The sequence below is a fragment of the Corvus moneduloides genome, chromosome 5 (genome assembly GCF_009650955.1).
Source record: "Corvus moneduloides isolate bCorMon1 chromosome 5, bCorMon1.pri, whole genome shotgun sequence".
In the NCBI taxonomy this organism is placed as follows: domain Eukaryota; kingdom Metazoa; phylum Chordata; class Aves; order Passeriformes; family Corvidae; genus Corvus; species Corvus moneduloides.
Window position 1 is genome coordinate 45,482,888 of NC_045480.1, and position 26,044 is coordinate 45,508,931.

General features: G+C 42.2%; 1 protein-coding gene across 1 annotated transcript; it reads left to right on the top strand.

The window, feature by feature from the left end:
- Positions 1-6,913: 6,913 nt before the first annotated feature.
- Positions 6,914-21,582, top strand: FAM241A (family with sequence similarity 241 member A). The gene is made up of 2 exons (XM_032109325.1): positions 6,914-7,094; positions 19,842-21,582. Exons 1-2 carry the CDS (start codon positions 6,990-6,992, stop codon positions 20,085-20,087), a joined length of 351 nt encoding a protein of 116 aa, XP_031965216.1. The 5' UTR covers positions 6,914-6,989; the 3' UTR covers positions 20,088-21,582.
- Positions 21,583-26,044: the final 4,462 nt, after the last annotated feature.

The window sequence follows — 26,044 nt, forward strand, 5'->3', positions numbered from 1 at the left end:
AATAAATTATCAATTGTGAATTATTCACATAATTTTATGGAAAGCCTTAAATTAGTCCAAGATAAAAATCCTCATTTATTACTCCCTTCCCTGAAACACAAGAATATGTGAGACCTTCAAATAACCAGGCCTTGTTAAAAAAAAAAAATCAAGTTTGAACCATATCACTTAGGCCTTTCTGAATCTTTAATAACTCCCTTGAATGAACCGTCTCAGATTTGTAGCTACATTAAATTAATTACAGAAAATGAAACTGGGGCCACGTAAACTCAAGTCACCACCAAGCATAGCCCTGACTCCTCAGACCCAGCTCGAGTCTTGCACACATGCACACACACGGAGCTTTCTCACAGGCTGCTGTTGTCAGAAAATAAAATACTGTCTCTGTTGCTTGGCTAAAAACAAAACATTAATTGTATGGGGACTCCGTCAGTCTTTCTCCTGATGTTCATCTGCCCACCCTGGGGGGCCAGAAAGCCTTCTCAGAGAAGCACTTTGAGTAAGGCCATCCCTCTTCCTTATCATGCACATATATACGCATTGATATTTCTTTGAGAAAATCACGCTACCACAATCACTTTTGTTTGCTTGGGTGCTCAGGATTTTAATCGGGAATTAAGGTGATATTTCCCAGTTTTAACCAAAAGGGTTCTTCTGCTGGCATATATCCCCTTGGCTCTTTCCGTAGTTTAGTTTTATAATGCTCAGAATTGTTTAAAACCATAATTCATTTGTCCCCATGAGATTTAACCCACATGCACACACAAACCCCCCAGACAGCAGCCTACTATTCTGGCTTGTCCTTACTTGCACTTGGACAAATGACAGCACATTAAGGAAAGCTTACGGTTTATTTTAGCTGAACAAATTTTGCATTATAAGCCCATACTTATTAAAGTACTCATTGGCAAAATATCCTTGTCCTCAAAACAAAAACAAAACAAAGACTTTTTTTTCATGTAAACACAAAGATTCTCAGTGGAGGAGAGCAAGCATAATTAAATGTTGGGGATGAGGTCATAGATTCAGTGTGGAGTGTTCAGCACCAGTGCCTTATTAAGGAGTTGTCCTCTCCCTTCTCTTTCTCATGCCTTGAGCCATTTGTTTCTGTTCCTATGACTCAAAGCTCCATCCTGGCTTAGTGGCAACAAAACTGTTTGCAGGACTGGGCTAGGACTGATCACAAGCTCTTTGTCATACTTGGCCAATATGTTTCTCTCCAGGCCCACAGCAGGGTTCTCCATGTACCTGCAGCTGTGGGAGGGCAATGGGCCACCAGGATGGATGAGGAAAGGAGAGGCAGGGAGGGAGCTGTGAAACTGGTGTGGTGGCGCTGTAAAGATAAAGCATCGTATTAGTACCCCATCAGATTTATTTCAACTTACAGCTGAACTGAGGGAACAGTCTTATTGCTATGCAACACAGCAAAAAGCACCGCAAAAACAAAAGCAGCGCTCTACTCCTGTGGAAAACCGCTGGAAGCACAAGAGCTTTGTAAGTGGCAGCAAGCAGCAAACTGGACCCATATTCCCATGTCCTGAAGTAATACATAAATACCCGGCTGTGAATTTGGACCATCTATACACTTTCCAAATATTTTTTGCCTGCTCTGAGCTTATACTGCAGTGGAGTAAATACTTACAAAAGGCTCATGGCAAGATAAAAAAGTCAAAACTCACTTCTGAGGTGGTAGCCAAGAAGAAAGGTAATAAATTACAAAAGACCAGAGCAATTGAAGTAAGCAAAGTTAAGGTTCTGTTTTGAAAGCCTACTAATTCTAATAGGGTGGAGGTACATATTGATCATTCAAGCAGGTTATGCAGAAAATCAGCCTCTCATCAAGGATGACATATTAATGTAACCTAAAAATAGAATGAAATAAAAAGGGAATTTTTAGACTTGATAGCCAGGAAAGAGCCTTTTGTCAGATTTTTTATACTGTGAAATAATATCCAAGGGAAATGGCAGAATTTACTTGAAACGTTTAAAAAGAAAAAATTACACTGGCAAATGCATTAGAAAAGGTACTACAGAAAACCACCCTGCAATGTCTAGGAGTGCTCCAGGTGACCTCTTGTAATAGAACTTCTCCATTAGTTTTGCTTCTCCCTTTCTGAGCCTGTATATATGAGCCCATGTATATTTTGCTTTGACCCTTAAATGAGATTGCATGACACATATCAACTGTTGGAGAATAGATATTGCTAATGTGAGGTGATCTTCAGTGTCCTTTTGTCATTATACATGGAAGAAAAAGGAACCAAATTAATTGTTTCATTTCATTTTTATTCAGTATCCTTTAATATATTTTCATGTTTTGAATTCCAATTTCTTCCAGTTCACTTTGTATCTGGTGCTGGAAAAGCCCTTTCTTGTATTTCTTAATATGCTTGAAGGATCTAAGGAAATTACAGAATTTAACAGCTTTACTTCAAAAATCCATGTAAGAGCTGCAATGACCACCATAAGCTGCACGGTCATACTGGACAAATTGTCTGAGAGTTTAGAGAATTTACTTATATTTACATCTGGAATATAAAGCAGATAAAACCCATCAGAGAGTTCGAAATGTTCCATTCATCAGTAAATCCATTATACTGTATAAAACCACATTGACCTTTTACCAGTTATGACAAAAGTTTCCATTAACAGAGGTTTAAAGAACCTCTGTTTTTTCCAAGTCTTTTAATATTTAGATGAACTCTGGAGATTGAAAAGATTTGGATTAAACTTTGCAGTCAGCAACCTGAGTGAATCTCATACTGAAGTCAGTTTTATCTGTTGGATGCATATAAAGAGGGGAAAAAAGTTTTGGGTGGTTTTTTTTTCTGAAGTTCTTAACCACATACTTACCAAAGGAAGTTAGCTGAGTTGCCACTGATAGAAAGCGGCAGGTGGCAAGCAGGTGAGAACTCTGGACATACACTGTATCTAATTCCTGTCCCTTCTGAGTCTCCACAAGGATGAGTTTTGTGTTAGGAGTAAATCCAAAGGCTTGGTCTGGGGCAGATGCCAGCACACAAATGTGTATCTCTTGAATTGGCTAGTTTATGCTGATTTTAGGCTGATGGTGAGTGTTCATGCCAGCTTTCTGCCAGGTGGGAGAGAGGACACACAGTGCCTGCTCTGGTATAAGACCTTTATACACGATACTAATCCATCAAAAATGTTTGACCTGTTTGAACTAGGAAGCTGTGTCTGTGTGCTACATGGCGATGTCCTTTCTGATATGGAATTAAGTGGCCAAAACCTGGTTTTGTCGTATCATCAAACTGCACTCTGGCAGGCTTCAGCTTTGCCTTCATGCCCTTAGGCAGGTTGCTGGGATGGGCAACTCCTGAAGGCAGGAGCAGCTGATGTCCTAGAGAGGGGGCTCACTGCCCTAGCCATGACAGCAGCCTAAGCAGACATTAGTGAATGCTAGGAGCATGAAAATAAAAGTGCAGGATGAATGGGATACATTTCCCTGGGCAACAAGACCAGTCTAAGCTCCATGTGTGACTCAGCTGCATGTGATCCCAGTGGTAGCATGCCTTCCTCTGCTGCCTTTAAAATACTGTTCTCATTATCCAACTCTGCACCCGGGATCAGGAAGTCTTTGAACCTCTGACTACTGAAAGCCACAAGAATACTCTCAAGAAGTATCACTGCAGCATCTGTTACTCTCTCCCCACCACCTACTATTGGCTTTGGCTAGAGGCAAATAGAGGGAGTTTAATCCCACTTGTTCCAGCTATGTCTGTGTTTTGCAGCCTAGAGCTGTGTTTCTGCAAGGCCAGTGGGCTCAGCTCTGAAAGCTGCAGTATTCCGTCTTCCTCCAGCTGCAAGCACCTGTTTTTCACAAAACCCCTTTACTTATACATTTTTAGCATGAGGTTCTGACTTTCCTTAGGGACCCCAAAAAACAGAGTTGTGCAAGGTGAGCTCTCTTTATTCCTTGGGAGATATTTTGACTGTACACGTATTTACAAATCAACTACAAGTTGCCCCATGCGAAACAATTATTTTTGCAGAATCTGCCCTTTAGCTTGCATCTGGGTTTTTTTGTTTGGTTTTTTTTTTGTTGTGGTTTTTTTGGTTTTTTTTTTTTTTGGCACATTGCTTTTTTGCCTATCACTTAAGTTACACTGGGATTTATCCTTGTATTTTCTGAAAGTATTGCTGTTGGGAGGAGGCACCATCAGAAGGTCAGCCATGTCCAGAGGGCATTAGGGAGGTGGGAAAGTTCCCTCAGACAGTGATCTTGAAAGTTGCTAAGTTGTGGGGATCTCCTTTGTTGACAGATCCTTCAGCTTGTTCTTGTGATTAGATCCTTATGAAGCTACCACACACTTGTAAATGTCAGGAAAAAATCCAAATTTCAGTAAGCCAAAAGAGAAACAGTCAGAGTAGTTTGCAGCAGCTCAGCTAAATTCACAGACCCAGGCACCAGTGCATAGAGCACATGAAGCCTCAGAAAGTTCACTGTAAGAAGAGCTAAAGGTTGCTCTGTGAGCATTTGCTATGGAGGGGAACGGGTTTCTTTGAGGTTAGTGAAGTTGCACAGATTGCAATGGTGAATGCATCCTAAGAGACCTCACCGAGGGCTTCTGAGTCCCTGTCCTTTTCCTGAGCACTGGATCTGTTACCCCAGAGGTGCTTTCACAAATGGAGAATGCCAGAGAGCCAGGGGCAGTTCCAGTGCACTGAGTTGCTCAATGTGAAGAAGCAGTCAAAGGCTGCCAGCTGCAGTAGGAAGGAGTGTGGCTTTTTAAGAAATATGATAAACTTTCCTTTACTGCAGAATTAATGGAAGAATCTCTGTCTACAAAGAGATAACATCAAACCAGGGGGACTGCAGATAAGTAAGGAAGAAAAAGTAGCACCAAGACAGCCAACATACATTTTACTACTTCTCACAGAATGGTTACTGGTCCCCAAGAGGCAGTGGGGTCAGAGGCTGTGCTGCAAAGGACACGGGTGGCCTCAGCATAAACTTTTTCTAAAAAATTTCTAATGCATGTTTTTGTGATCCACAAACCAGCAAAGGTTTATGGATTTAAATGTACCAAAAAGCTCACTGAAAGAGACACCTAATCTATGCTTTAACTAAGACTTTTTCCAGAGGGCTTTTACAGAATGTCAGTACTATGTGTGACACTTCATTTCTTCACAAATCGCCCACGGAGCAGAGAACCTCGAGGATGTTTTACTACACTGCTGCTGAGCAGTCATATTCTGCACAGAGATATATCACCGCAGCACTTGGTGGTGAAGTCCATAGGATTTTTTTCTTGTGTCCAGTAATTTTGCATGCCAGCAGGACTGCAGTAGTTTATGGTCGCTGTCTAAACAGTGTGATATTTCTTCAAGCCTCTTCCTGTTCATCAGAAAAAATACTAACAAACAAACAGATCATGGATGAGAACTCTGGGCAAGCAGTTAGTCAGGTCTTCAAGGCAAACTGCTTTTGGCCACCCTGAACCTTGGGGAGCAGATTGGGCCAGTTGTTCCATCAGGATGAGAAGCCACAGCCAAGCAAAGCAAGGCAGGCAGAGCAGTGGCCCCTTCCCCCAGTGCCCAGTTCCAGCTGTCCCTGTGTTGGCCCTCAGCCCCTGGAGCCAAACCGAGGGGCCTGGCTGGTGCAGTGTCTTGTGTATTGCTCCCCACTCAGGAAGAACACTTGCTTGTAGTCTGAAGGTGTGACTATACCGCAGTGCACTGAGTGGTTCTTTGTGATGGTTTTAGGTGTGCTATGTCTACTGCTGTTTGTTGCCCAACGATAATGACAGGAAAAGCAAACACCAGGTAGAATTTTCTCCAAATGACAGTGGAATCCACACCCAGCCACCAGAAAGCCATGTAATATTAATCCGAATGTCTGATTTCCACTGAATCCTACTGTTACACAACCTGTTAGCACTTCCACTAATTGCTTATGGAAAGAAAACTGAATCAAGCACACTTGCCACCAGTAATACTTGAACTGGATGAGGAGAAAAGATGCATGAAGATGACAACAGTGGTCACACCACAGCTTGGGAATGCTACACATTGAAATCCAGCTTCACTTTCAGACTCCCTCCTTCCTTTGCTGTGGTGGATAGAATGCATAAGGCATGCAGGGTTGGCAGGAGTGAGGCTTCTCTACAGAGGGACAGTGGTGCTTAAAGCAGGAGCCAGGCATACTGCCCTGTGCAGTGGCAGTTCATTAACACAGAATCAGAGAATCCCTTGGAAAAGACCTTTATGACTGAGTCTGTTAACAGAGTCTGTTACCTGGCACTGCCAAGTTAGTGCCACGTCTACACATCTTTTAATACCTCCAGGGACAGTGATTTCACCTGGGCAGCCTGTTCCAATGCTTGACCACCCTCTCAGTGAAGAATTTTTTCCTAAAATCCAATCTAAACCTCCGCCGGCATGGTCCATACACTAAGTCTTATCTTCGGGGTCTGCTGTTGCGTTTCCTTCTTCCTGGTGTGTATTAGTTCCTTTTAAAGAACAGAAAACCCGATCCAAACAGCTTCGGAAGAGCGAGGCCAGCGTTTCCTCTTTCCCGAGGGAGGAACAGCAAATGCCACATCTCGCACTGCCAAGAGGCAGCCGTTCCTCCCTGGGGACACACCAACGAGGAGTGGTGCTAAAATTAACGCTTTATTAACACCTGGCACGTCCTGCTTTTAACAAAAGCTTTAGAAATCGGGTGCTTGGGGTGGTTTATGTTTCGCTTTAAGGAGCAGGGAGCAGCTGCCCGGCCAGAAGCGGGAGCCGCCACCAGGAGGTTCCCCGCCCCGGACCCCCCATCCCCGCCCCGGGCCCCCGCTGCCAGGGGCCGCCCCCCGCTCCCGCGGCGCCGCCCTCCCTCCGTTCTTCCCTCCGTTCCTCCCTCCGTTCCTCCCTCCCTGCCTCCCTCCCTGCCGCCGCTCCCCCGGACCCCGTGACGGCCCCGTCCCGCCCCGGCAGGCGGGAGCGCGGGTGCGCTCGGTCCCGCTCGGCGCGGAGGAGCCATGGGCTCGGCGCCGCAGCTCCCGCCGCCACCGCCGCCGCCGCCGCTCGGGGAATGCGAGCGGGAAGCGGCGGCCGCCCGGCACCGGCGGCGCCCGGAGGAGCAGGTGGGTGCCCGCCGGTGAGGGGTCTGGGAGGGCGGGCCGCGGCTCCGGGGCTGCCCGCGCCGTCGGGCAACAACAGAAAAGCGGAGACGCCTTTTGATTCCTCTCCCGTGGCATTCCCGGTACAGCCCACTCGTGTGAGCCGCTCCCGGGTAACGCTCCATTGCGGCGGGGCTTATGCAACCTGCGTGGGGCTGCCCACGCGTGGTGCTGGAGTATCCCGCCAGTGGGCCCGCCTGACCCTCGTTCTTCCCGCCGGGACGCTTAGTCCGGCTGGAAGAAAATGGGAGCAGATGTACAAGGGTAGTCCCGGCACGGCATCCACATGTATCTCGTTGGAAATAACCAGGGTGTTCTTGCCATCCGCGGAATTCCCCACTAGTGCAGCGCTTGTGGTCGTTCACTTAAGTATTTTAAGCTTTTCGTCTCTGTATTACTTAGGAAACGTAATATATTTTAATTGGAGGAAAAAAACCTTCTTTTTTTTTTTTTTTTTTTTGGTCTGCTTCAGGATTTGTATTTTTATGGCATGGAAGTGGGCTTTTTGCTTGGGGAATCAAAGGAGCCGTTTCGCTATTGTTAGCTGTAAACTGCTTTTCCAGGCACTCTTTTGTTTTGCAGACAGCATCGTCCCGGTGTTTAGACAAAGGCAGTGCTCTTAATGCACCTTTATTGATGTTTCATTTAAAGGAAAAAAGATCACAACCTTTTTCATACACAGTAGTAGAATGCAATGATCTGCTCTGAAATGCACTGGCACTGATGATTACACAGGGGCAAACAGCTGCGGGGGCATATCCCGAAGTAATTTCCGGATGGTTTTGATTTCGTTAATCATTTGTTGAAAATTCTTGTAAGATCCTCTTTACTTAAGCATAAGTGAGCCATGTCACAACTGAAATAGTTCAATATTGGGAAGTGTCTGGTAGTACTTGCCTGACATTACACCTAGAAGCGGGCCGCTCTGAAAGATTCTGGTACTTGAGAATTCACTTAGTCACATTGACGTAAGTCGGTGCATCTTCCTGCCCCTTTCTCTAGAAAAATGGGGCAGAGCAGAGCACATGCCCGAGTGTAGGGTAAGGACAGATTCACCAAGAGAGGCTCAGAGTTCTCTCTGTGTCTGTAAGCCCTCCTGCAGGATATCACAGGAGGCAAGTAAGGAGTACTTGCTGGTTCTGGTTGCTGTCCTCCCTGGAAAGAGAGGTTAAAAAGTTGTATTTGATCATCTCATGTATTACTGTGCTCAAACTAGTTGTAATTCCTCACCAAGGAGCTTTTCCCTGCAGTTTACAACTGCTTCTTAGCGACGGGTGTGTTGTGGTTTCAGGGGATGGTGCAGGCTCAAGAACTGCCTTCCAGTGTTGCCTAAACACATTTTCACATGAAACTGGTAAAGGTACTGCTTGGGTTGCCACAGCCACACTTGGCTGACAAACTCTCTTTCCACTTTTCCTAGGCACAGTTAGTGATCCCGGCCTTTTCTGATGAGTTGGGGTGTAGCAATAGGATAGCAAAGCAGAAATTTTAAATAGGCCACAAGGAAGAGGAAAATCCTTCCTATTTATTGGATATGTTTCACTGTCATAGCATGGAGTAGTTTTTCTGCATACTGAGGGCAAATAATAAACTAGATTTGGAAATAAGGAATATCACTTGCCTTTAATTAATACACATAGGGAATATAAATATTGGATAAAATAACAGTAAAAATAATAATAATTGGATAAATAAGTAGTATTGCTTTATTTTTATGTGTAGGGAAGACGCAAGGAGTTGGTGGTACCTATACTTGCTGCAAACTTTGACGGAGAGTCCCAGATTCTCTTGTTCAAGAGAAGAATAAACATGTAGCTTGATTTGGAGGGGCTCCTGTGTCACCAAGCCTTGTCATAAACTCTGTACCTTTTTTTGCTCTCGTGAGTGTGTTCAGTTTTCTTTCAAAATAATTGGTTTCCCCTGCCCTTTTTGCTCTCATGGAGGAATTGTTGCTGACCTCTGCCGTTCCAACGGGCAGGGATCCTGTTTCCAGGCTAGGTCCTTATTGGAGTCCTTCGTGGAGGCCCAGAGCTGTCGCTGTGTTTGCTGAGGGTATTTGCACTGCTAACACAGACTCTGGTCCTCAGCCCATGTTTTCCTGTTCTCTGTTCCCTCCTGAACTATAAATGTGTGCGCCACTTTAATGATTTGAGCGATGCTAAAGAAAGGAGTCAAAATCTGCTTTGGTGTTGGTATAAATTCCTATTTCTCTCATCTGCTGCAAAGTAAAGCCTGCATGAGAGCAAATCCTTTGGCCTTTTTTTGAGAGGGACATTAAAGGTGAGAATCTGGGGCTGCAAACCTGGGTGTGATTTGGTTTTTCCCATTTCCTGCAAAATACATACAGTATGTGTAAGGTCATACCATGTAACATAACACTAAAAGAATACCTTCCTGACAAGCAGTACCTAAATAATGATGTGTATGCCCTTTAATTTTTTTTTTTTTTAAAGAGAGAGTATTCTGTAGGAAATAAATCTGTTTAATAATGCCAAACCCTCTGGTTTTAATTTTTTATTGAAACTTGTTATTGTGTCAGCACAGGCATGCTTAATGAAATTACTGGCAGGTACATTTTTGAAAGAATAGAAGGATATGTAATTAAATGTTATACATAGCTTTTGGAATTCATTATTGCAATAGACTGTAGAATTACCTACTTCTGTGATTAGATTTGAAAGCTGAACTGGATGATAATTTGATTCATATCCTTTGTAGGTTTGCATGCAAAGGGATTACACCTACTTTAGTCTTCAAAGCACTGCAGGACCTGGATGGTTTCTTCCACCTCTCCTGTATTGCAGTGCTGGGGTTCAGAAGTAGTAAACGAAGGCACACTAAGATTCAGCTGTTCCTGAAGCCATGGGAGTAGGTTGCTGCTTTGCCCTGCAAGTTCACAATTTTTCCTAACTGTTGATAGTTATTAGTCAGACACATAAATTGTCCTGTGTTTTCAGCATCACTAGAGATAAGGAGCTCAAACCTCCTTCTCTAACCCACTTCCTAAAATAGGTTAGCCACTGTCACATTACTGCATTCTAAATCTCATCAACCCCTATAAATTAAACTATTAAATAAGAATAGAAAAGCTTGAGCGTGTATTAATAAAAGTTGATGTAGAAGTCCTGCATTTGCATTGCTTGCATCCTGCACATGTTCTACAGCAGGCCATGAGGTGATATTAGTGGGATGCACAGCACCCTGTCTGTTCATAGGGACTTTGAGGCCAAGCTGTGTGTCACAGTGGAGTTCCTGACAGCTGTGGCACGGTTATTGCCTTCTGTACTGAGAACTGTGGGCTGTTCCCTGTCTGGGCAGGAATGGGGTTTAGTTCCTTGTAATTGAAGTTGAATGCAGTGACAATTCCCAGTTGCTTCAGTGAGGCCAGGATCTCCACGCTGGTTTAGGATACACAGAATCCACAGTGCTGTTCAAGTGTAAAACCAAGGCTTCTAGAGAATGTTTAAGTGGAGAGTTAATATGTGATGCATGTATTTGCAAGTAGATAAATTAGCATAGACTGTCACCTTTTCATTAACCCGAGTTTGTAAGCCTTTGGGATGTTTCATTATTATTTTGAACAGTGTTTTATGGCTGTGAGTGGAATATTTTATCTTCTAATAGGTGGCTTCAGATTTAGAGGTGCTGTTAAAAAAGGGCTTTAAGAATTGAGAATTTTGTTGAGGAGATGTGGGTGTCTTAACTAAGTTCAAGTCCTGAACTTTTTTAACAACTTCACAGTATCACTAGTATTTCTCCAGAATGGGGAGGATGAGCAGAAACAGAGCTAGAGAATGATATCAACAGACCTGTGGTATCCCTTGTGTAAAATCTTCATTAGACTGTTGGGTGGATGTGTGCTGTGTTGCTCAGAATGCTATAATTTCAGTCATAAGTCAGTAATGACTAAGAATGTTTTAAAGTACACTTGTATATGTGGAACTTGTAGTGCCTAAGGCTGGAAAGCTATTTCTAATTTATTCCACACTGAGATAATCTGAAAATTGTAGGTTTCTCCTGCTCACAGTTGTTGGAAATTGTTTCCAAAAGTAGTCATACCTGACAAGGAGGACTTAATCCCAAATTTGTTCTGGTTCTACATATAATTTAACTCTATTGCAGAGGTTCATAACTATAAAATAATAGGTGATGATAACTTCCTAAAAAGCATTACTAAGTTTTCTGGGGCTTAACATCATTTGAAGAAAATAAGCCCAACCCTTCAAACATACCTGTAGTACCTACAGTAGATAGGATAATATGCTCTGTTTGAATGATGGGAAGATCCTACTTTCTTAAAGAAAAAAGTATTCTGGAGATAGAAGTGAATAGAAATATCCTCTCTTTAAAAGAGGCAAAATTAACAGCTGTTGCTTTTCAGCAAGCCAGTGTATTTGATACCACGCTGAATGTACAGGGATTGCAAACCTTTTTGCTGAGTCAAGCTGACCAGTTTTAGTGGGGCACCTTGATAAATGAAATCCAGTTGAAATTAAGTGTTGCAGGTGTAATGAAAAGATGGATTAGATATTGCATTTGATTTAGTCTCTATGTAAAATTGCAGCATGGGTGGGATCAAGTTACAGGGACAGTAGCAGGAGCATAAGAGTGTAAACAGCATCCTGAAGTGGAGGAGAGGGGCAGTAGATCTTGACACAGGGGCAGGCAGGTTTCCTCTCCCATGGACTCTCCTGTGCCAGGTTCCTGGCTTTCACACTTTGTCATCTGGTGCTGTATTAGTGGGGAATTTCCTCCTGAAATGATGGGTCATTTTTTGTGCTTATCAAGGGAAGCCTCTATTCTTGTAGCTCTGTTCTACCCATACACAAGTTAAAGTATCTGGAAAAGCCTTTTTATCTCTTTAACACAAAACCTCTCCTGGTATTTTGGAGCTTCTTCCAGCAACTGTTGGTTCTCAGCTTGAGTTGCTGTAAAAGCTGACTAAAGGGAATCCAGTGCTGTTGCTTTTCTTGTGTTGTTGCTTGTTTCTATAGAAACATCTTGTCTCAATTTTGTAAATGATTTCTAGATTCTTGCTGTAAAATGAATGTTAACCCAATCTTTAGTTTGCAGTCTTTTGTTTAAACTTCCTCTAAGTATGTCGCTTTTATTGGTAGCTGCTGTAAAGTACTTTTGGTATTAAGAATTTTTCTAGTTTTCTTGTATTTGCTTTTTTTTCCCCAGAGGAACAAGTTAAACTTCATTTTTTCTGTCTTCTTTTTCATCTGGAATTGAGGTTTTTTTTTTTTTTTCTCATTTCCAAATCTATTGATCTTTTTGTGCTTACATATCAGATTAAAATTAGCCTAGAGAAATGAACCTGGTTGGTTGTTGGGTTGTTTGGTTGTTTTTTTTTTTTCTCCAGACAGTTGAAATTAATTTTGTTATCTTAATCAGTCTGTTGGCTGAATATCAAGATCTTTTTATTGCTTATATTTACAAGGTTAAATACTAATTGTTAGGTTTATGCTAGTAAAGGATGCAAAGGGGTACCGTTCTCTTCCTGCAGTAAAAAGAAAGAGAATCATAAACATTTCCAATAAAATCATTTGCCCTTCTTGGGCAAATTTCACTTTCTTTTAATTAATCGTAAGATATCTTTTAAGTACAAGAAGGCAGGGTGAGATCCTGATCAGATGCCAAGTGTTACTAGTAACGAAACTGTTTTGCATATGTGGAGGAGTGGGAGGCTGAAAGGTGGCACCCGCCCGGCCAGTGCATCAGCAGGGTTTGTGCTGGTGCCCTGCAATGGGGTGGGGCTGGGGTTTGCAGAGAGAAGAGGCCACGACCTGGGAACCTGCTGTTGGCTGCAGCTCGCCAGAGCCTCTCCGTGGCAGTACACTGGGTGGTCATGTGGCTGAGTACTGGCGAGATTGGGACATTCGTTCCTCCTTCCAGGACTTCCATGTCTGGCTACCCAACTATCAAATATTTGTAGCTCTGCATTGGCTGGTGTGTCCCTATCTGCACCCAGCAGAAGTTGGGCCCTTATTCTGGAGGGGACGGAGCTTGTGGTTTCTTCCATCCTGGTCTCTGTCATCTGCTCACTTTCTTCTCTTTTTTTTTTTTGTCATAAGAGTGGTCCTGGAGTATTTTCAGTTTCAGTTTCCATCCTCTAAAAAAGATAACTCTGAGGCACTCTCTTCTGAATGTTAATGTCCCAACTTACTGAAAAATACTCCTATGTTTTTGAAAGTAAGCACGTTCTTAAAGTCATAGCTCACTGGCTTTTTTGACATTTAGGTGTCTGTGGGCTTCAGCTAGCAGACACACCACCTGTTCCCTGGAGTAAAAATAACCAGGACTGGAGTAAAATAGATAGTGAGCAGTTAAATACTGCCGAGAAAACCTCTCACTTGGAAAAAAATGAAATGTGCAGATGGGTATGTAAATGTGATATCCCTGCATTTCTTTATTACAGGGTTTTTTAACATCTCATTTAGATGTCATTAAACACGTGCTTGCTATTGAACTCAAAAGGGATTTCTTTTTTATCGAATGTGGAAATAATTCTCTTAAATATGCCATCCTTTTTCTTTCTTTTATAATTGTACATATGATGAATTGTGATTTGAGGCATGTCAAACAATTTGGAGACACTGCTGCTTTTCTGTGTTGGAGGTGAACATTGTGTATACCTTTGTGTCCTCTCTCATTGCCTTCTTTGCCCAGCAGCACTTTTTTGACTGTAAAATCATAAGCTTTTACATGGAGAGTAGTTATTCTCCCTAGTCATTGGCCTTTTCTCCTCCATTGTTGGTGTTCAACATTTGTCTAATGCCCTTTCAGGCAGCTGATGCAAAAAAAGAGGCAATTACAGACTTGTACCCAGTCTGGTGCTGTTGTTGAGTGTGGGGTGGAAATTTTTCAGGTTGTTCGAGCAAGAGAAGACTGTTGAGCTTTCTTCTATTCATTAGTCATGACAAAATAGAAGAATGCTACTTGGTTTGCTTTGATAGATCTTGTACCTTCAGAGCAGTTGAATGGATTTTTCTTTTTTTTATCAAAACGCCCTGAATCTTCATGTGGAGCAGGTTCCTTATGTTCATCTATTCCCTCCTCACACAGAACAAAGACTGTTGAACTTTATCCAATTATTTCACTCAAGTCAGTTACTTGGGGGATTTTTTCCACACCACAAAAAAATCCCAAGTGGAAGATGCCATCTCAAGATTCTTAGTCTTAGTGTGGAAAACTCTGGACCAAGCTGCTGCTACAGCAGATCAGATGCCTGGAAAACCATAACTATACCTGTTCTCCACATGCCCACGTCGGGTGAGGTTACAGAACTGAAACTTGTAGTTACTTTAGAGCTGTTCCGTCCTCCCAGCAGAAAAAATAAATGTTAAATCTGTGATCCAATGCTATTTTTTATTAGCCACAGGAAAATAACTTCGCAAGTGTGTAGGGTAGTTTTGTGTCCCTCTTGGATCCATTTGTATTCTGCATCCTCCAAAGGTTTGGCAAACTTACTTGGTGTGATCTGCAAATGGTCAGGTGCAGGAGCTGTGTGCTCCCAGCAATTTGAGGGGAAAAGACCTTAAACTGGCTACATTACACATAGGAGATGCAGACAGGGATCAGTCTTATGCCATTATGAAAAGTTCAGTGCTGACTTTATCCATCTCTCCTAGGGAATAGCATATGACTCATTGCAAAGATGGCTTCTTTCTGGGGGGAGGATGTTCTGATGGGATCTTATGTTTCACTGCCTGGTCAAAACACCCTTTGATAGGAAGGGGGTAAGCAAGAAAAAGATTGTCCTGTCAGACTGGCGTGAAGCAGCCTCTGCTCATGACATACCATGTGTTTTCCTGAGTTCAGGAAGCAGTGAGTTTCAGTGGATGTGTGGAAGTTTGCCGTAAGCAGGGGTAGTTAGTGGTTAGAACACAGGGAATTTTGTGTGTTGTGTTGTGATGACAAATATAACTGGAAAAGCCACAACTGGATGTTAGTTGGGTTCAGTAGGATGAGTAGGACTTTACCTTCTTTGTTGTTTTACAGCTAGTCAAGGAAAAGATTCAATCACATGGGGGATTTTCTTTCAGAAGCACTTCAGGGATGTAGGAGCATCAGCTGTTCTGGAAGCAGATAGAACTTGTCACTTCCTCGTAGAGTTTCGTTCTGAAAAAAGGTGGTTTTATGGCATCCTGCATCGGATCTGAGAGGGCCCATCATGGTTCTCCTTGAAGCGTCAAAGCCCCTAGGCCATTTGGCTACAGCAGAGGGGAAAATTGAATTACAAAGTTCAGTATAGAAGTTTCTCAGAGTTTGGATCTTCAGGTTCTGAGTTTCTGCCAGTAAACAGTGGGAGACGGCAGACAATGGCTTTGCTGATGAAAATGTGCCATTTTGAATAGGGAGGGAAATTTTATAATACCAGACATCTGAAAAGACCAGAGGAAATGCGGTGTTTGATGGGAACCTTTGGGTAGCAATGGGTTTGTGAAGGACATTGTTTGTGCATGCCGAGCGGTGGAGCAGATCAGATGCTTCCCTTTCTGTTCTGTTTGATAACTCTGTTTTTAACTTCAGATAATTTAAAATAAAAAAGTAAAAACTGTATACGAAATTGAGTATGGAGTGCTGCATCCAGCTCTGCAGCCCCCAGCACAGGAAAGATATGGACCTGCTGGAATGAGTCCAGAGGAGGGCCATGAAGATGCACCTCTCCTGTTGAGGCAGGCTGAGAGAGTTGGGGCTGTTCAGCCTGGAGAAGAGAAGGCTCTGGAGAGGCATTATAGCTCTTTCCAGTGCCTAAAAGAGAATTGGAGAACTTTTTACAGGGGCATGTAGGGATAGGGCAAGGGAGAATGGTTTCAAACTGACAGAGAGTAGATTCAGACTAGGTAATCACAGTAAGTCTAAAATAAAATTATATTGATGTAAAATTAATTTAAATTACAGTAAGAAGTAATTCATTAGAGTAATTTGATAAGAAACATTACGCTAGGAAACAAATGCAATCAGCATTTCTAATACATTCTGGTTTAGACTTATTCACTTAGGAAAGCCTCATTCTTCTTTCTCCTTTAGGAATAATAGCATATTTATGTATTTGGTAAGTGTCTTTCAGCCAGTTGGAAGAAGGGGGATAGAGAATTATCATCTGGGAGATAGTACTGCTGTTCCTCTCTTTCCAGGAGATATTTCAGGCATGTATTAATCTATATCCATCTCGATCTCTGGCTGCACTCCTGTTCCCTAGTCCCTCTGAATTTCTTCATCTCTCCTGTGTTTCAAAGAGGGAGGAAAGGCAAACAAATGAGTGCAAATGAAGTGGCCCTCTCTTACATTCCCTCCTGAATTGTAGAAGATGAAGTCTGGGAGTGCCCACTGCACAGCACATGTTAATTATGTGGAGAAGAGCGGCTGGGAAGGCCTGGAAAGAATGTTTTCTCTGGGGCTAGGGCAGGTCATGAAATTCCCTCTGCTCCCTCTTGATACACAATTGATTCTTAAAAGTTCTGAAGCTTAGGCTGGGTTGTTGATTTTTAAAACTAGCAACTTTGAAACAGAAACTTCTGCTTTTACAAGTGGAAGTTTTTGTAGAGGCAGGGGGGTGCAGTTGCTCAGAATGGGTACATTTCTCTCTCTGCATTTTGTCTGTTATGGTAGTGTCTGTCTAGCTTCAGGCTGATTCAACAAGATTTAGTATGAAAATAGCCCTATGAAAATAGTTCTGTAAAAATTGAAGAGTCAGCTGGGAACTCTGTGTTCTCTGAAGACGGCCAATTTCTAAAATTGTTTAGAAAAGTATTTTTTGGGGGGAAAAAAAAGAAGAATTTTATTCTGAGGTTATGATTTGAGAGCTATGGCACATATATAGGACTGCATGCCATTTTACTGTTGCTCTGAAAGCTAGCGAGAGAAATTCTAGCTACAATGTTAAAGCGTATTTATTATTCCTTAGCAATCTGGAGTATTGTAACATTACTGGCATTTGCCCTAAAGGTTCTGTTTTAGCTACACCTCTGAAGAAATGTATTTGTCCAGCATGTGAAATATTGTGCAATAGTAAAGAAAAATATGCCATCAGTGTTTCATGACTGATCAGCTGTTCTGAGCTTCACTTGCTTTTTGCTGAGTTGCCTGAAGCAAGATATACTTAGCCTGAATTAACAGAACCAGACTTTGAAGTCTTGAGAATTTCCATGATCATTTTGAAAGGTTTTGTAAGCTACTGAAAAATATTTGGAAAAATAACTTGAGATTTGTTCCATAATTAAACATACACTTGTCAGTCTCTGTGCCTGGCAGCTCCCTGTGTGTAATCGCTTTAAAATCCATGAATCTGCCCTTGTTTGAGAAGGTGAGGGAGGGGTAATAAAAATCAGAAAGATCTGGACAGCCTAAGTGAGGTGGAATTTACTTTGTACCTTGCTTAAGAGACAGTGTGCAAATTCTTGCTGTTAGCTTATCAAAGCAAATGGGCCTGCGAGCAAAATTGTGCATCCTACAGCTGGCACACACCAGGAAAGACGTCATTGGCATGGACATGTGTGGTTAATCCTGCTTAGCCCAGTGGGAGCTGCAGAGGAGCTTGCAGAGCTGTGCTTGCTGGTGGCCTCCTGGCCAGTGCTGCACTTGCTCTGTGCAAAGGCTTCCAGGACCTTGCTGAGTACCACTAACTAGCAAGGGGCAAAGAAATGATGTGTTTTCCGCCTCCTGGCTGCCCTGGCCATGGCTAGAAAATGCAGTGATTTCTGAACTGTTCTCTCAGAAGTGGTCTCTGCACCGCTTGACATGAGCTGCACTCTGATCCCCTCCACCATCATCCATCACATGCTCCCTCTGGTCTCTGCATGCAGGAAGCAAATAAATGTGTTTTCCCTTGCCAGCACATCCCTTCTCTCTTCCCCTAGTAGTTGTGATCAGTATACCACTTAGGCTAAGGGTCTGTTTGTCTCCCTGTGCTCTTTGGGAATGGATGGATGAGAGTTCCATTGTGTTCCCAGCCCTGCCAAGTTTGCAGGGGCTCACAAGAGGCTCTGCCTTTCCAGAAGAGACTGATCATGAAACATTGGAATTATTAATGAGTCAATGTTTCTTTGAATTAAATAAAGCACACTTAAAGCCAAAAGAAAGAAAGGAATCCAGTAAGGGAGAGAAAATGACCTGGGCCTGCAAAGTGGGCTGAAAAGAGACGAGGTGGTGTCTGTCTGTACTTAACATCCAGGACTGCAGTTCTCTACTCTCAGACTCTTCTGTAGAACCACAGAAAGAGTGAATAGATTATTAATAATGAATTAGTTATGAACATGTTGCTATTTAGGCTTCCTGTACCTGTCCCTTTCTGGGATTCAGTACTGAAGCTTAAACCAGACTCTTTATGAATAAGTAAATTTAAAAAAAAATTCCAGGTACTTTCAGCTGAGGGACTGTTGGGGTTTTGTTGGGGCTTTTTGTTCAGCAGCAGCTGTAGAGCTTTACCCAGAGGATTCAGCTAGCAGGTTCTGCATGGTGGCCTAAAGTGTGGCCTAGAAAAACAATATTGGCTTCCTTTGGTCTTTGCTGCATGTTTTTTCTGTAAGAATGGGAATTCACTTTATTGTTTGCTCTCTAATGGAGAGCCTGGCACTGGTATGAAAGGGAATTTCTGTTTTTCTACCAAGACCATGCCATGTAACAAGGGATGCAGAATAGCTTTCATCCTTGAAGATGGAACATGTTTGCTTTGAATCTGGGAGTAGACTAATTGCACACAGAGCTTGTGGGCAATTTTGTAGGACCTATTGATCAGCTGACGGAATTATTTATGAGTACCTGCTGCATGTGTTTTCACTGCTGCCTAATGGAAGCATTAGAAGACTCATGTTAATCATCCTGAAAGCATGTTCGCCCTGTCTTACCCAAGCACAAGGCAATAAGGTTTTGTGCAAAGAATTTCTGCACACTGGGGAAGAGAGATGGGATCTCAAGCTCTAATCTAGTTACAATTTACATGTTGAAACATTCGTGGTTTCTGCAGTGATATTTACCTGTGGCATCTTCATTTAAAGAAAGACCTCTGCCTTCCTGTGCATTTGCTCTGCCATTTTTTATTTCACAAAAAGTCCAGAACTTGTTTCTCCTTCCCTTTACTCTTTATGCCACCACTTTGCATCTGTGCAGTTCTTGGGTCTGTCTTCCTTTGGTTGACTTGCATGGCTTCCTACGCCACCATCAGGATAGATGTTTGTCTGTTTCCTGGTCGGATCCAGTGCCCTTCTTTCAGCAGTGATTAGTAGCCCTTCAGTTCCTTGGGCTTTGGTGCAAAATACTTCATAGTTCGCATTTAACAGTTTGGTATCATTCTTGTGGTTCTGAAGATATTCTGGAAATAATTCAGCCAAATCCCCTCCCTGAAATTAGAGGTATCTCATTCCATTGTGGTTGCCCTGACAACCACAGGCAGATTGCGCAGACAGGTAAGATGTATGACCTGCAGGAGAGCTTTACACCCCCTCTAGAGTGGTATCTGGAGGGGAGGCAGGCTGTCATATATTTGTAGCACCACTTCAGATGTCCCAAGTTTGGACAAATGACATCCTTAACATTGTACCAAGGTCACAAGCTATGTAGCATTTTCAATCTCTTGATTTAAGGAGTGGATTTATTGCATGTGTGTCTTAGTTTTATGCATTCAAATAGAAACAGATGAGAGATTTGTTCAGAATCACAGTAATAAAATTGTACAACGTATTTCCTCTTTTTGTCTTCCATCTGCAGGTCCAGCAAGAGCAAAGGAGCCACACCACAGAGCCTGTGATAGATGACTATAAAAAGATGGGGACTCTCTTTGGCGAACTAAACAAAAGCCTTATCAGAATAGGCTTCACAAGGATGTACTTTGGAGAACGGATAGTAGAACCCGTAATAATTATATTCTTCTGGGTTATGCTCTGGTTTCTTGGCCTACAAGCTCTTGGACTGGTGGCTGTTCTGTGCCTTGTCATTATTTATGTACAACAGTAAAATTTTATAGATGCTATTTGCATTATGTATTTCAACACTGTCACTATGTCAGTGGATTTATGTGTTTAAGTAAATGGGTGGTACATCAAAAGCTGCAGTGCTTCAAATGGCTGAACTTCCGATGACGGGGACTAAAGTTATGCATTTTACACCAAATCAGCAGTGCCCTACTACATCTTTTAAGGGGAAAAAAAGGACATGTGTGTAATATAATGGTGTGAAATGTACTGTTTTCTGCGTTCTTGGGGCCTTAGCTGAAGGATTGGCTTTTCATTTTCCCCTCCCCTCTCCCCATGTTCTTGTTTTGTACAGTGAAAATTTCATGTCTGGTTTTAAGAGGACACTTGATGTGTTCTGTTTCACTGCCAGGGGGCTCATACACTGTTTGTTCCCTGAATCTGCATGATTTGTTAGTGTTTTGCCGAAAAGCTAAATCTGCACAAGGGAGATTTGTTAACAAACCTGCAATGACAAACATTCACAAGATGAATACAATTTCCAGACACAAAAGCAACTTTGATTAGTGTAGTTTATAGTAAGCTCTCCCCCAGGAAACAAGCTGTACCAGCAAAATGCTCTTATACTAATGTTAGTGACTTCACACAAGACTTCAGCTGTTGTTTAGGAGAAGTTGCAGTCCTACATTGGCCAAGTGGTCTAATGTAGCTCTGCCTTGTTTTTTGGAAATGTACTCAGCTCCTGCTGCTATTTTTCTTTCTTTATTTTTTGTGCTTGCTCTTTCCCCCAGCCCTCCTTCTTAAGATAAATATTTGGATAATTCATGGAGTTTGTAGGTAGTTCCAGCTGCAGTGTTGGAGAGCTGCCATTCCAGACAGCAGTGCTAGAATGTTGTCTGCTTCCTCTGGGTGGTATGAGAAGTGGCTGAACAACCACATATCAGACCAGACCTCTCAATGGTTCCCGCATTTGCTGCAGTGTGGGCCCACATGAGCTAAAGCTTTGTGCACCTCAGCAAACTGAACCTGTTTCCTCATGAAAGGCAAGAATGGAGTTGAAACCAGATTGTGATTTTATTTCATAGTCTTAACTGGTTCCTTTCCATACTAGGCAACAAAAATGCCTGCCTGTAGGTATATGTCATGGGCCACACAACCTAGAGAGTAGGTTATATGCATTCAAGAGTGGGTGCAAAATTCACTCAGCTCCCCAGTAGCCACGCCAGGGGTGTGCTGGGTATTTCCAAGTTTTCTTCTTCTCACGAAGGGAAACAGAAAAATGGGACAGAATTTTTACTTCTACTTTACTACTACTACTGCTAAATAGGCTACCAATTTAATATTTGCTGTACATTACTTGTAGTAAGGAACTTAAATGCAAAATTGGCTTCATCTATGGTAGAGTGAAATTACCTATTTGGTTAAAGAAATGTAATAGATGTGAAATTTTCTGTAAATTACTTAACTTTTTGCAGTGACTTTTTTCCTAAATGTTTTTACAACAATAAATTAGTCGAAAATGCTGTCTTATTCAAAGACTTTTGAAGTTAAGGGATGTTTCTCTATAGTCCCAGTCCTGCAACTGGATTCTAAAGGCCAGCTTTATGCATGGATCATGTTGTCTGCTAGGCTCAATTTCCAGGACTCCTGGCCCCAGTCCTTATGGACTTTCCTGTTAAGGAAATAATGGTTGTTTAGGGCAGTGAACATGAAAGCCCAGCTGCTCTAAAGTCTTTCTGTACTGAAATGCCATCTGTAGACATGTCTCTGTGCTTTCCTAATGAACAAGTAGTTTCCTTCTGAGGGGGCAGGTCACCCGTCTGGATCTTCGGATGGCCCTGACTGTGGATTCAAGAGACTCTGCTGAACCAGCAGGACTGCAGGGCACCAGGACTGAGGCCCAGCTGTGTAGTTAGATGGCAACCTGTGTTGATCGGCACCTGGTTAAATAGTTACAATGGTGGCAGGGAAACATTGGACAGCAAAAGACAGCAAGTACAGGCTGAACTCAGAGGCAGGAGCTCTATACTCAAAAGTGCCTAGGGGTAACCTTTGGGTTTGTTTCAAGTCCCCTAGAAGGAGAACATCTGTTTACATCTCTGCATATTTCTATAGATAGAATGATGGGGTTATGTGTATTCTTCTCCTATGTAAGAGCTCTATTACAAAAGCATCCTGTTGTTAAAAGTTAAAAAAAAAAAATTCTTCTCACAATCCAGTTATTGTACAAAGGATCACATCTAATTCCTTTCATCCCATAGGAAGAAGTGTGTCTGTGATATCCTTGTTGCAGTCGTTCTCTTGTGTAAAGACACTGTGCTGTGAGATGGCATGTGGTATTTCCTTGAAGTGGTGATTTTGCTCTGTACATAAGGAAGGGGAACAGTGGATCACGGGTGTGACCAACAACTTCAGTGAGGACATTGTTTATATGCATGTGACCTTTCAGTATGAGCAGAACTGTGACTGTTGCACTCATGAATTCAGTTCAGTTGTTTGTTCAATGTTCACGTTTGTGTACATGTACTATGGGGAAAGGTAGCTTTGGGGCTGAGATTGTGTCTAGTGAATGTCTTAGGTGGTTTCTCTTAGGGGTAACTTTCCACGTCTTGTCCTTTATCGAAGTTTTTAATTTTTAAAAACCTGAAAAAATAATGCTGTGGTGTTAGGTTGGCTGAAAATGGAAAAAGAAAAATAATGTATTGCATGGATGATCCCCCTCTCCTGTTTGGTTTCATACGTTCCCTTGTATATAAGAATTTGTGCTGAAGCGTCTGTCCTAATTTTGTGCTATTACTGTACTATCTCCCTCTCATTGGCAGGGAAGACAGCAGGAGCTAAGGAAAAAGGAGAATTGGGATAGAATCAGACATAAAGAGTGGAAAGTGGAATGCAGTGAAAGGATGCGTATATGTGTCCAAAGAAATGTGATCATAAATGTGTGCCAAAAGTGAGGGGGAAGTGGGTGAACAGTCCTTGCTTGTGTTCTTCATTCCATCCAGACAAAGTTGCAAGGAAGAGGAAGCACCAAGTGTTCCAAGGATGTCCCTAGCTAAAACAGCAGAAGGGTAATTTAAAAAAAGACAATTTCACTGTTGTCTATATAGTAAAAATTGATAGTGTTATTTATGTCTGTTACATATTACTATTATTATTGATAGAACTGAAAGCACCTTTATGCATCTGTGTGTAGGATTGTATGAAAGAATTAAGTCCCTTAAATCTGTGTTAAACAACAAATGATATAATTCCTGTTGGTCAGTGTGATATTCCAAGCATTTTACATAACCTCCATATTTTAAGGGATGGACTCTTCAGTACTGTTTCACACCTGCCAAATGCATAAATGTTTGAAATAGTGTGTACAGAGAAGCTCTGCAGGAGAATCTTGGAGAACCCTGTTTGCACTGAAACATCATCACATCAAAATTGTCCATATAAAAAGGAAAATTCATATTTCTTGAAAACTCTGTATTGAATGAATCCTACAGAAAGCTCTTTGTTACTCTTTCTAATAAAAAGTATTGCCATCAATGAGATCTGTGAATTCTTTGTGGTGCTTTGTTCAAAGTCACTTGGATCTGGATCCTTTCAAAATATCGTGGTAGGCCCAGATGAAATGGGGCAGCATTCAGATGTCCACTGAAATCAGTTAACTTGCAGCTGGTGGAGAAAAACTGCAGTACAAGACCTGAATAAACTGCATCAGCTCTCTATGGTTGTATGCAGCAAGTTACGCTAAACTAAAAGAAAATAAATAGTAGAGCTAGATGTTCACAAATTATGGCAATGTTATGGTGTAAAGTAGCTTTTATTTCACAGCGTATCCATTTTGCATCCAGAGCAGCCTCTGAAGGGAACCAGATGTAGTCATGGGTGTGAAAAATCCTTTGAAGTGACAATTTCTGTGCCACAGAAAGGTTTGGGTGTTTTCAGTTGGTTTTTTTTAGATACACATAGAACATTATGTGGTTGAAAACAAATCTAGTTCAAACTGTTGTTTTGGCTTGCTTCTGCAGGTCAGAAAGGTGTTTGTTCTGCCACATCAAGCAGACACATATATCTGTGTTGCTCAGGATGTCCAGTGAGTTAAGCAGTTTGGTTTTTTTTAAGTAGCAAAGTTGAATTTTGGTCCTTTAAACTCTTGCTCGTGAATGTGCACAAGAGAAATAAGGCTCATTCCTGAATAAATTTATACCTTCAGGTTTTATTTCAGTTAAAGTGTTTTTGTCAGGCCTTTTGTAGGGTGCATGCAAATTCAAAACAAGCTGGCTTTGATTCTTTCCATCTTGGGCTTTTGGGAACTTCTTAGCCTCTCCCCTCTGTCAGAACTGGCAGCTTACCTGCTTTATCCATTCTTCCTTTCACTTTGGCATTGCCTCTCTAGAGGTGTTCACTCTGAACAGTTTTTCTCTGTGCTAAGGGTTCAAGCTTTTTCGTCATTCAGTCTTTGAAGCTTCCTAGACAGAAAATCTATTTTCAGATTGGTGTTTTGTTTGTTCTCCTATGTGCCTGTGTAACACCAGAGGAGAGGAAATCAGAGAGAGGATTTTTAAAAAGATGTATATGCTGGTCAGTCACTTCCTTTTTACAGTGCCTATCTGCTGGTTTAGGTGGTGGTTACCAAACTGTGATTTGCAATCACCAAGGTGAATGTTACAAATGTGTAGGGTAAGGAGCTGTTGGGAGGTTGGCACCAGGATTTTGAGAATGGATGGGTCAAGCAGCATGTAGCTGAGGGTTGTTTCAAGCTTAAACAGACAGGTGGACTTGTAACTTCCCTTAACTTCTGCCAATGCGTTGGTTGCTTCTGAGAATGTCTCCAAATGCTTATGAAACCGTCAGTATTCCTTCTACACTCACTGAAGAAAACTGAGCTTTCATCAGCTCTGTTTTACACACAGGAGCCAAAGGGGATGAGAATAGGAGAGGGGAATTGGACTAATAATAGTGAGTTTTAACTTGAATGAAAGCTTCTGGTCTTCAAATTTTAGCCTTGTACTATGCAGATAATATTTGTGTCTTGTGTGCAGTTGTCACAAGTCTTTATCTCCCCGCCCCCCCCCCCCCCCAGCCTATATATTTATTTTCTAATTAGTAGGGAAGTGAAGCTGCTCTGATAAGATATGCTTTTTCCCAATTTATTGAGAACGACACATCCCCTTTTCCCCCTCAAGTGGCAGGAGGGGTGTGACTGGATAAAGCCCTTCTGGTGACAGGAGCTGCTCTTGCTGCAGCCTCAGGGGCACTGTCTCCTTCCCAGGGTACAGCAGGCTCCCAGTACTGCTGAAATACCTGGAGTCCAAGCGGCATGGAAGGGGAAGGACTGTAATACCACAGTCCAAGGGATTTGATCAGACAGTGTTTTGAGACAGAGCTGTTACAGAGTGCAGGGTCTAGATTTTATGTTCATTTAATGACATTTAATTAAGCACCATTCTTTCTTGGCTTGTCCTGGTGCATCACCTTGTGTTCAGAATGAATGTTGCTTGCAGCAGATTGTTCTGCTTCTGGAACCCATCTGTGTGTGTCTAGGCATCTTTCAGTTGTACCATTTACTCTTAATGCATTTTAAAACATTACAGAGGAAAAGGGCTCATCTTCCAGTCCTCATTTGGATGAAGGTTTAATTAATATATATGAGAAGGGAGCCAAATTAGTCTCTGGCACACTGCTGGGGGCTTCCTTTCAGAGGAAAAAAAAAGTGTGAACTGATGTGTGGGTGATGAATGTACAAGATACATGTATTTGCATACTGTCCACAATGGGTGGTGGAAAGTGACCATTCTTCTGCCCTAGTTCATAAATTAATTGTCTGGTTTTTAATGTAGCAATCTTCCTCAAGCTAGCTGGAACATACTTCCTAGGTGCAAGAAGTCCATGGCAAGGAAATGAATTATTAATGAAGAAAAGTTCTTTGTCAGCCAAAATCCTGGTTTGTAACAGGAATTCTCAACTTGGACAGAATTTGAGTCAGTGCTTTGGCTTACTAAATCTTTA

Excerpts from the sequence above, each read along its gene's own strand:
- FAM241A (XM_032109325.1), top strand. The coding sequence starts at position 6,990 with ATGGGCTCGGCGCCGCAGCTCCCGCCGCCACCGCCGCCGCCGCCGCTC. Across the intron at positions 7,095-19,841 it reads GGCGGCGCCCGGAGGAGCAG|GTCCAGCAAGAGCAAAGGAG; the intron begins GTGGGTGCCCGC and ends TTCCATCTGCAG.